The sequence below is a fragment of the Triplophysa dalaica genome, chromosome 15 (assembly GCF_015846415.1).
Source record: "Triplophysa dalaica isolate WHDGS20190420 chromosome 15, ASM1584641v1, whole genome shotgun sequence".
Taxonomy (NCBI): Eukaryota; Metazoa; Chordata; class Actinopteri; order Cypriniformes; family Nemacheilidae; genus Triplophysa; species Triplophysa dalaica.
The window spans coordinates 3,669,619-3,681,868 of NC_079556.1; the positions used below are offsets into that span (position 1 = coordinate 3,669,619).

Below are 12,250 nucleotides of genomic sequence, written 5' to 3' on the forward strand. Positions count from 1 at the left end.
TTTTATATTGCTACAGTATATAAGTGACATTCATTCTATTTCAGTTTTAGTTATTTTTTATCAAATTATTTTTATTTAATTTAATAGTTTTGGTGCCTCAAATCTATTTTAGATTGTTGCCTTAGCAATAAAACTACAGTATTATCTTGTATATTAAAGTTAGTTTGTTCGTTTAATTTAGTTTTCAAGTAATATTAAGACTGATATTTTATTTGATTTCAATAACATAATTGTTTTAATGAACAATAATAAACTTGCTTTCTATATTTTACAGGCATGTGGATCTGGATTCTGATGGTCATGTCAGCTTTAAGGACTTTGAAAACGTCATCAGCTACGGTTTGGGAAACTTTTGAGGCTATGTGACACAAACCTATTGGACACTTTGGAACAGTTTGGGACCTTCAAGTGACCCTAACTCGAAAAGACAATTTGCAAAACAATCCAAGATTTTTGTAGTCTGGATTTGTGATGGATTGATGTATAGTCTGTATATCATTAATGATACAACAAAGCTACACAACATAACTGAATTGACTGAACTTAGGTGTGAATGAAACTCGGCTGTGAAGGACCAAAGTAAATATGCCCAAGTGTTTTTAGTAAATACCTGACAGACATTCATAGCCGACTCTTTTTTAGATAATTGTTAGCGACTTAAAGGCCCTGTTTGGCCTTGTCCATGTAAAGACACCGACTTCAGATTCTTGACACTTGTGTTTGATGATGGGTTTTGATGTCGTATCGATCAAGTTGGTCCGGGTCTCCACCGTGTAATAGAGAAGCACTCATTTCTATCGTGCACTTGCCTTACAAACTGCATCAAATTTAACCTCTCAAGGTCTAATTCACAATGTGAGAGAACTCTCTTCCATAACCTCACTCGCCCAGTCCCCAGACATTCCGTAGCATCTGAAATGACTTCTGTGAATTCAGTTACAGCAGTCGGGAAGGTCTTTTAAAATTCCCCTCCCTCATTCCATTTTCATCAGCGAAATAGGCAGGTTGCCTCAAAATTGAATATTAACGTTCACATACTGTTCATGCGAAATTCCCTTCCGCCGACGTATATTAAAAAGCCAGAGCGTTCAGGAGGGATTTTATGTGGCTCTACTTGTTACACGCGATTATGGAACTGTAAATACTTGTTTGCGTTTAGAGAGATTTGCCGCACTCCCGTCTGAATAAAGATTAATTTGTTTTTGTAATCAGTCCTGAGTCTTCATCTGTATGACGTGACGCACGCTCCGCAATCCATCAGGGGGCATCAAGTAAGGAAATGGCCTTGGAGGAAAAAATAATCAAATACAGTTTTAATCAAATACGTGCTTAATCCACTCATAGATTCATTTTCAGGAATGGCCTGCTGTTCAAATATAAACAGAGACGCGCTAGTTTAATCTTCACCTTCCTCTTTGAAACTCGATTAAACCAATCCGCCAATTTAGTTGTTGTATTGTGTTGTGGGAGAGCGCGTGCTACACCGTGAGCCAAACCCGTGCGAGGAAAGTAGGTAGAGCTGTCTTGCAATGGGGCTTCGAAGTAAGCCTTGCCAACAGTGCAAAGAGCCGCAGATTAACACATTGTGTGCCTGCTGTTCATGCCAGCTTTTTGAAGGTATAAACCCTGTTTTATTGTGTTGAAAGTAGAGTGTTTTCAGCTAGTTATTTCTCTCACTCTCTCCCGTATTTAACTCTTTCTCTGTATGTCTCTAAATCTTTCTTTGTCTCTATTCTCAATCATTCCAGCTCTCCATAACAATCTCTTTGTATCTCTTTTTCTTTCTCTATCGTTTCCTCTTCTGTTCCGTTTCGTGCCTTCGAGCTGCTATGAACTGATAGCGAGAACGAGAATTCAACAATTGACAGCTGGTGAACAAGACCAAACGTATAATTCCACCATCACTCTGACTCATAGAGATGCACGATATGGCGATTTAGTAGGGTCAGATCCAAACTCAAACCGTGTGGAAAGACAGCATGAGCGAGACGAACAAAATGAGTCTTTTTTATTATTATAACTTTTAATTGGGTCTCTTAGCTGTCACACTTGTGTTTTGTTTTCTTGTAGTCGCATGAATATCTGGATCATATTTACCCTGAAAGCGATTATAGACGGTTTCATCGGATGCATGCGCCAGGCCTGAAGTTAAAGGGATGGGAACATTCTTGTCATTTCTGCCTGAATGACTTTTTGTCTTCCGCAGAACACAAAAGAAGATATTTTGAAGAAAGTTGGTAACCGAACAGCGGCGACACCCGTTCACTTCTATTCTATGGACACAACATTTTTCAACATATCTTTTGTGTTCTGCGGAAGAAAGAAAGTCATACAGGTTTGACATGACAAGAGTCTGAGTAAATGATGAGAATTTTCTTTTTGGCAGAACTATCTAATATAACCATATATTTTATATTTTTATAATAATATTAATTTATACTCATATTTTATTGTATATTAATTATATTAAATAAAACTACTCTGCAGTTAATGATTCTTTGCGGTGGTCTACCGGAAGTAAGATATGGACCAGATAGCAGTTATGTGTTTCCGCTGAAACCTATATCTATATTTATATATATATTTTGCATAACACACAGTCTCACAGATGTAAAAAATCATAGCAGTACCTTATAACTGTTCTTGATGTTTCTCTAAAAATTGGACTATGGAACTGTGACCTCCTTATTTACTATGGTCTCTACTGTCAACCATGACCTTGGGTAACCAAGTTATATCAATGGCTTTTCTTATAAGAAAATATGATAAAATTATTAGTAATACAAGAAATTGGAATTTCATTGGAAAAAATGACATTATAAATAATAACAACATAATTAGGAAAAATTATATTAAAAGAAAATATGTTTTTTTTTTGTATGACCTTGACAGTTTTTGTCAGATTTAGTCATGAATCAGCAGTGACTTTACCCGTATCACTTAAGGTCCATCCACACCAAGAACAATTTCAACGACATTTACGATAATATGAACGATAACTTTGTATATTATCGTTTGGTTAATTCTACGCTTGTGCTTCAGTTTTACATGTTAAATTAAATTCATTTTGGTTACCTGTCAATGTTTTATCATTCATTGAATAAATTGCTGAAAAATAAATCATCTCTTGTGTTCAATGTTTCTCTGTATCGTTATCATTATAATTGTGACGTGGACTCTGAATTTTGAACTACTTGACGTGAAATTTTAAAGCTTAACCGTTCTTTGTGTGAACGGGTCTGATATCGTCTGATTTCTCGTACTACGAGAAGGTCTGCACGTATCGTGGTCTGTTTTGGAGCACCTAGTGTGGAGTCATCCACAATGAGACCTGACGAACGCCTGGGTGTATCTTTATGGAAATGAGCCCTAGGAGAGAAAAGGAGAAGAGCAAGTTAAGGGGGAAGAAAAGAGCAAGAGAACACAGTGAGGATGAAATATCATTAATCAGGAGTGGCAGATACAAATGAGGGACCTTGCTCCCTTCTCTATACCTGCTAGCAGAAACAGAGTCTCGCTACAGAGAGCTCTATCTGCGGATGAGGAGAGCGTCTGCGCTTTCAGTTCACAGAGGTTTAGGATGGTCTGAGTAGGGCTGTCACGAGCGGTTTGTTCGTGCGGTTGTCCCCGGTGCTGCTGAAAGTCAAGTTAACATAGAATTCTCTCAAAACAGACTGGGGAGAAGATGTAGAGGTGCTGTTTAAATGGATGCAATGCAAAAGTAAAGCCATTAAAAGAATTGTCTTGTAGTTTAATGCATTGATTGAAGCTGTGTTTAATCAGTCAGAAAGGCACAGAGACACTATTTTTGCCATTTTTGTATTTATGCATTATGCTTATAGCTGCAAATGGATGACCCAATATACAGTATTTGTGCTGTATGGAAATGGGCACACTGCATGGAACACTGTATACCACAATACAGTGCTCACAACCTCACCTTCTCCAGCCTGATAAATAAACATAAATATTATACTATAAACCCTGATTTTTAACCATTGATGCTTCTAGTTTTATTGTGACTTCTGAATTTAATCCCACTCAATAAATCGTTACTGTCCTTATGAAACCTCGTATCTCCACTCATTTGTGATTTGAATTTTTTGCCATAAATCTTTATTATTAGTAGTCACCCTTTATGTTTGTAACTGGGTCTTGCAAAAATCAAACCAATAAAACGTATTAAAAAAGTGCTTGTCAACAACACAGTATGCAATCATTTGAAACGTACATTGATTTTCCCATTTCTTGAAAAACCGCAAATTTGGACATACTAGGTTTTGGAAGGACGGGGACGAAATGTAATGAGAAAATTTATGAAACTACTGTTTGCGGTTTGGTGCATCATCAATTTCTTCCTTAAAGAGACAGTTCACCCAAAAATAAACATTTGGTGGTTTACTCACCCTTTTGTCGTTTTAAGCCAACACGAAAGAAGATATTTTGAAGAACGTTTGTAACCAAACAACGGCGGTATTTACTTCTATTGTACGGACACAAAACCCATCCAAGTCAATGGGGGCCAATGTTGTTCGGTTACAGTCATCTTCTCTTGTGTTCTGCAGAAGAAGAAAAAGTCATACAGGTTTGAAACGACAAAAGGGTGAGTAAACGATGACAAAATTTTCATTTTTGGGTGAACTATCCCTGTCAGTAGTTGCATCAAGCAAGAAACTACTGTTCTACTTTACGTTTTGATCTGAGATGACATCTACGTTTTTATGTTAACTGACCGCTTAAATCCAGATTATAACGGAGACAACATCTGAATTAGAGATTCAGAATTTTCTATTCAGTTGGTCACCATCTGTAATAGCTTTAAAAAATCTGCTCGGAGCTACAGTTTTTTAAGAGTTGACACTCACTGATGAATGCAGACGGTGAAGGCACATTCCAAGGCGCTATGAGCATATTGATTTTCTTATGGGGGGCCTATTAAACATGATTTATAGATACTTTCCTCTTTTTCTTTCCCTTAAGCTGTGTTTATCCACACAAGAGCCCAAACGTAATGGAGAAAACGGATGAAAAATTACGGGTGATTTAACCGGCTCTGATGAACCGGCGAATCCGGCGCGTCTCCTCACGTTGCAGGCGAACACTCATCATGCTCAAAAATTAAAGATGTTCTTCATTTATTTGTGTATTAGCTTAATGAAGTATGAAACTGTTGCGAAGATGAATCGAGAGAAAGCCACGTCTTCCGTTTGAAGGGATATTTTAATAGATTTTTTCCATCAAGAAGCTTAAACTTTAAGTAGGTCAAAGAGCTTTGGGAGAATCCAACAGATCTCCGAAACCTTTATAGAAAAGTGTTTAAAACAAGGTCTCCGTATCAAGATGACCTTTCTAGAATAAAACGTGATGTATTGGGTGCCTTTTTCAATTAATAGTTGAATAGTTCACCCAAAAATGTAAATCCTGTAAGTTTTTCGCACTCTTGTCATTTCAACAGCAATGGAGACCGTCGTTTTTGGTTTTCTGCCGAAGAACGAAAATCATGAAGGTTTGAAATGATATGAGGCTGAGTAGATGATGACAGAATTTATTTTTGGGTGAACTATCCCTTTAAAGAAAAATGAAAGCTTTCTCCTGTGCAGTATATCCACATCCATACAATGAAAGTAAATGGAGATGGATGAAATGTTTTATATTTAAATGTGTTTCACAGAAGACATATGTACTGTTTTGTTGTTTGAATTTTGGAGCTTGATAGATCCCCATTGACTTTCATTGAATGAGAATGAACGAGATCTTCCTTCTGCTGAACTTTGGCATAAAGTATAATCACACACGTTTGAATTGACGTGGGTGAGTAAATGATGACGGAATTTTAATTTTGTGTTGAATTATGCTTTTAATACATTTGCCTTATGCAGAGTAACCGCACATGCATCATCACTAAATTATAAATTTGCCGCTTATTAGTCTTTGAAGGTCCATTAATGATGGAATTACTCTTTGAAGTCACTTTAATAAAAAGACACAATACAGTATACTGTAAAATAGCCATAGAGAATATTATACCCTTATGTGCCTTTAAAAAAGACCCCGCTATGACACCGTGGGCTTTGTCATTCAAACATTTACATTACCTCGACACCTGAACCCAAACCCCAAAACGACAAATTCAACATTCAATGCAACAACTGTGGCATTCATACGATGCACAAAAGGCATTTCTTTCTTTCTCACAACTTTCTTTCATTCCTTGGTGGCGTGGTGCAAGGTCTCTGAACTCTAATTATATGTGCAAACAGAGTATGACTTGTTGAAACCCATAATACGGTATTTCAGAGGGTTTGGCTCAATTAGCTTGTGTAAATATCACACTGGCAGCTAGTGAAGAGCCTCTTATCACCCTATTATGTTTAAAGGTGCAGTTCTGTTTCAATTGCTTGAATTCATTATTGCACAAACATTACATAATTATGTTTCAACAAGCCCTTTTTTATTTCGGCGCTAATGAATCAATGCTCATCAGTGAATTTAATTTGCGAAAAGGATGAACGCTCATTTATTGATTCATGCATTTGTTTGCTTAGCGTTTGGTACAGACGGCTTATATTATCGGTGTCTCATTTGCAAATGCATAAAAACGTTTAGGGAATACTGAGAAAAACTTATAATAAAAGCTGCTGTGTGGACTTTTCTGGTAAGTCTGTTTCTATTCCCACACGCCCTGTTTACACTGTTAGCAAAAGTAAGTCCACACTTTAGTCAGTTTGTTCAGAGAGATCAACTGCACACTACAATTGACAAGTGATAAATGTTCAATTCTTAGATCACCCTTAAATAGAATCATGTTGTCATGTTTGTACTTAAAACCCATTTGACTGGATTTTTTGGTGAAACTTTTGAAGTATGACATACAGTGCACAACATCTACTTTCATGTTGTACGGGAGAAACATTTAGACCTTATGTAAATGACACAATTTTCATATTCGTTATTAATTAAATCCCAACCATAGACATCTTCGCATGACCTAAACAACGCTGGTTCAATGCTGTTCAAGAAAAGCGTCCTGTTTTAGTTCTTTAACACAAAATGCAACCAACAGAACATTTATAACCGGTTTAAAATGTAAACAAACATTTTTTTAATTGAATTATATATTGCTGCTGTCCTTCTGAAACCTTGTATCTCCATATTATGTGATTTTTATTTTTAGCCTTAAATCATTATTAGTAGTCATCCTTTATGTTTGTCACTGGGTTTTGCAAATATCTAAGCAATAAAATGTATTAACACGTGCTTGTCAACTTTGACAGCATAGTATTTACTCGTTTATGGGGTACAGTGTTTTGCATTTCCTGAAAAACTGTGAATTTGGATATTTGTTTAACCAGATGAATCATTATAAAACTGAACAGATATGCTGTACTGATGGAAGGCCAGACTTCATGATAGTAACATCAACATATTATCCGTTTCCTGCAACAGGTCACATGTTAATGAAACAACAGGCCTGAATGGACGAGACAAACAGAGCAGATGCGTCTCTCATCAATTCTCTGCCTGTCTCCGTGCGGTCTGTCCACCAGTTTGTGATTCATGGCACATGGTCCAACTAATGACAAACATGAGCGCTCAAGCCAAGCTGGAAGATTAACCGGCCCACGACTTATTATTGACATTGATAAAATGGGGACACAAACAAATACACCGAGTATTTAGTAGGACTGGACATCCAGTCTGTTGAAAGAAGGTCATGTTTATTTATGTCACAGCTACCTTGAGCGACAATAACAACCATGTCAACAAGTACTCCTTTTTTACAGATCTCATGTTAGCAAAACTGGAGCTTTTGGGTTACATTTTTAATCATTGAACAAAAAATATTGATTCAGACTTGGTTTGAGCCAACGTAAATAAATGAGGCAACCTGATGCAGTAAGACTTTTGTGTTGACTCAACATATATTATTTAATTCTTCAAAGTAATGATACTTTGATGTAATGCTGATTGTCTTATTTATGTAAAAAATATATTATTGTCACACCAATTGTGTTGTTCAGGTCATTAATGTAATTTCTGTTGTGTGGATGAAAAATTTTAAATGAGCAAAATGAAATTTCCCAAGTACTCTGTACTATTAAATATAAAAATAAACAAATGTTTTGTTTTTTACTACAATTGTAAATGTTTTCTACCCCAAACTTTTATCAAATAACGGTTTAAACAGTTTGTGTTGAGTGTTTATGTACCGGCTTTGTCAATGTGTCATGCACTTACACCTCACATTGAACACACAAATGTCGACCATGGTAACAATCAAAAACCATCATTCCTTAAAAGAACTCGGTAAGAACGATATTCAAGCATAAATTAAGCCAGCATAATCTAAAACACTAATCTTTTAGAGTAAAACAAATAAGAAACACAGAATTGAACATGCTGCAATTTATCTTGGGAACTTTCAAACTCTTGCAGCAATGCTTGTTCAGAATACACTGTTTTGTAAGTTGGGCAAACTGTCTGACGCATTTTGGCTAAAAACTTGAGAAACCAGTCCAGTCCAGTCAACAAAGTAATCTTTGTTAGAAACATGTTTCAGCTTATTTTGTTCAGTATATGCAAAACAATCATTTGACTCCTTTAACTAAAAATGCCATGTTCAAGTTACTTATTAATCTTTGTAGGGAGAACATTTTGCAAGTTGGATTTTTTACAGTGTAGGTAATGCAGAAGCTAACATAACAACAATCAATGCTTCTACTTCATTTAAGCTTAGTTCATGTTAATATTTGGAAAAAATCAAAAGTTAAAAACTAACATGAACAATTGTATTTGCATTACCCAACATTATCAAAGATGAATAATATTGGTAGTTCATTTTAGCTAATGCATTTACTTGCAACGTATTGTTAAGTGTTACATACTGTAAATCTCTTATTGTTGTTTGTGTATACATATTAATATCCCTTTCCCTCTATTCCACCTGCCTGCAATCGCAATAGCATTGAATCCTATTTTCCTGATGTACCCTAAAGGCTATTGGCTTTCAAAAAAAATGTGGGGAGCCTTCAATCACACCTCAATTTTGAGCTAAAATACCTAAACACATAATGCTTCGTCAAGTCAGTTCATCTGATCTTTAAAATAAATGAATGAGTCGTTTGATTTATTAAAGCTGTTGTCCCCTTTATGAGTAAACCTATTCAGTAATGAAAACCACTTTTTTCAAGATCCAAACTCTAAAGATGCTGTTCATGCATTCAAAAAAATGAAGTGTTCAGAGTTCATTAAAGTGAAAGGGCTAATTAATCACACACGGGAGAAAAAGCTCCGTAATAAACGACCATGAAGGTTCATAGAGGGCAATCAGGCTGTCACCACATTGATCCCACACGTTCAGATTGGCGACGTCACTTCACTAATGTGTCTACATGCGTATAAGCTATGCAATGCCAACGTTTCAGCCAGCTCATCAACCCATTGATCTCTTCAAAGTAATATGAATGACTGCAGATGCAAACGACCACTTCCTGTGCCGACAACCAGCAATCAGATTAGCCACTCAATATTACAAACCTGAGGAATAAGCATAAGTGTTCAGTGGCTCTAAAGAGGCAATTACCTGGAGATGGGTTCTTACCTCAAAGGCTTTTTAAGAACGAAAAGGAACGAGCCGCACTCCACGTGAGTCCTTTAAAAACAGATCCATGGCTCTCACGTGCAACACCGGCATACAGGGTGACACTAAGACAAAAAAGATGGAGGGTGGCCTTAGGTGGAAAAATGGTATGTAAAACCGATCCATAAAAATAGATCAATGCTTTTGTGAAGACTCAAACAGACCCGTGGGAATTCCATATACAGAAAACGTGGTTGTGTATTGTGTCTATATTTCCTCTTTCTGTGTTTTTAGAGCAGGATCCAGTTGGAAAGTGACTTCACACTGGCCCGACACTTTTGGCCCACTTTTTAAAGAAAGTAGCTCGTTGCCTTTGCCTGAGGCATGAATCAGAAATTTAAGGGGGCGTACTTGAGAAGGTAGAGTCCTGTTAATGCTGTCCTGACTAATATGATATGACTGTATAGAGAAAATACATATCTCGCAGCAAATCTGATGAGAATGCCTCTATGGATAAAAGAAAGAAACAAGTTCTCTTATTTACCGTAGCCGAGGTGAGCTGCAGTTATTTGTATTTTATCTTGGCATTTGATATCAGAGCGGTCTACTGCTTTTACAAAGATTCAGGCTATTGACATTATGAAAGCATCAAAGAGCACAAACACCAACCTGTAAAATCTGAATTTCCAAATTTGATCGTATATTTAATGAGAACTATTTGAACAGTGTTGAACTACTTAGAATAATGTGATCAAGCAGCATTCTATGGGTAAAAGCATAGATGTGATGTTCAAGACACCTCGGATATACATTTCCCACTTTGACCCGTAAATAATTTCTGGAACAGCGCTCTTTTAATGTTAATATATACTTTATGTACTTTCTAATGCTATTACATAATCAATAACATTAATGTATTAAACTTAGTAAATACATTTAACGATTCTAATGCTGTATTCACGTTCTCTCGGAACTATGGAGATATGAGTTTCGGAGGTAAAAACAGCACATGAACACCCTTTGATGTTGCGTCTCCCACTATGAAGTTGGAAAACAATTTTGATAGCCGATTTCCCGAGATGGGCGGGCCATAAACTTGAAACATGGCGGATGGGAGAAGGATTTCAGCTGTGACAGATATGATTTCTTAGTTTTTCCGTAACAGCCTCATTGTATTCTCATTAAATTAGTAGCCTACATGTTTGTGAATAATTATTTGAAGCATAGGCGACTGTATGTTTTATACACTGCGAAAATATCATGTATTTCACCAACATTCCAAAATAGTCAGCAAGTTGACATAAAACTATACAGGATGTACTGTTAAAAACCCATAATGCTGCTTTCACATGCTCTCCACATTTCCCACCTCTGAAGTCACGATTCCAAGCTGGTTGTCTTCAGGTGCTTTTGTTGTTGAAAAGAATGGAGGACGCCAGATTTATGCTTGATTTTGTCTCGGGAAAATGTTATATGATAATACTTTTCAATCGTAAATCCTACATAGTTTTAATAGTCAGCTTGCTCACTATTCTGGAATATTGGTGAAATACGTGCTATTTTATCAGTGTATAAAACATATGCTTCAAATGGTTATTCATATATGTAAATATGTACTAATTCAACGACAAGACAAGGCAGTGAAGCGTAAAAACTAATAAATCATATCCGTCACAAATCGTTCTCCAATCCGCCATGTTGATTTTGTAAGCCCCGCCCACCTCGGGAACTCGGATATCAATTTCCCAACTTCCCAGTGGGAAACGCGACATCAGAGGGCGTTCATGCCATTTTTTCTTTACCTCGGAAACTCCCGATAATTCCGAGAGCACGTGAAGGCAGCAGAAAACATGTCATGACCTCACAAACTTTTCCCTCGATAGGTTTGATTATTTTAGTAATAATATCAAATTATTGGTGATGTTGTGAACAGGGGCCAACATAATAAATGCAAATGTTTTATTACCGTTTTTCAAGGGACATGCGACGAATCCTTGTCAAATCAGATTCAATGTGATTTTCCGTTTCGAGTGGATATTTGCAAAATGTTATGCTGTTTTTTTTCTTCCACTTGTGGCACATGTATAATGCATGCGCTGTCAAGCTTTGACGTTTAAACTCTGCTAGTCTCGTGATATACATGCAAACACCTGTTAATGATTTTTCATCCGTTGCATTTTAATGACTCTTATAGGTTTGATTACTGTCAACATCACGCAGATCAAAATTTGATCTGATCATGGAGCCATTCTTAACTTTAACATTGTTTACATCATTTTAAACTTTTGTATTTGTCATTTACATTTAGGCATTTGGGAGCAGCTTTTATCCAAAGCGACTTACATTGCTTTACCCTTTACATAGGTATTTGCAATCCCCTGGGATCGAACCCACAACCTTGCGTTGTTAACACAATACCACTGAGCTACAGGAGAGCTAAAATAGTCAAAAATAGTATCCAAGTTTGCAAACTACAAATGTGCTATAGAGGAATAAAAGTAGATTTTCGAAAGTAAGTGCATGCTTCTAGTGCTTTAAGTGGTTGTAATTCATTATATAGTGTTTAAGGTGTCTTGTGTGGTGGTTAGGGTGTTATAGTCTTTGCTATGGGGTTATTTACTGCCCCAAATGAAAAGTCTCTGCAATGATTTGCCAACTTCTGTCTCTTAA

General features: G+C 36.5%; 1 protein-coding gene across 3 annotated transcripts in view; it reads left to right on the plus strand.

Moving 5' to 3' along the window:
• Window positions 1–3,056, plus strand: part of efcab11 (EF-hand calcium binding domain 11) — a 48,483-nt gene extending 45,427 nt beyond the window's left edge. For all 3 annotated transcript variants that reach the window (XR_008909119.1, XM_056767913.1, XM_056767914.1), the window contains one exon: window positions 275–3,056. Coding sequence is in view for 2 of the 3 variants with exons in the window: in XM_056767914.1 (XP_056623892.1) it covers window positions 275–366 (92 nt within the window). In the remaining variant the exon portion in view is untranslated. The remainder of the gene's footprint in view (window positions 1–274) is intronic.
• The last annotated feature ends 9,194 nt before the right edge of the window (window positions 3,057–12,250 follow it).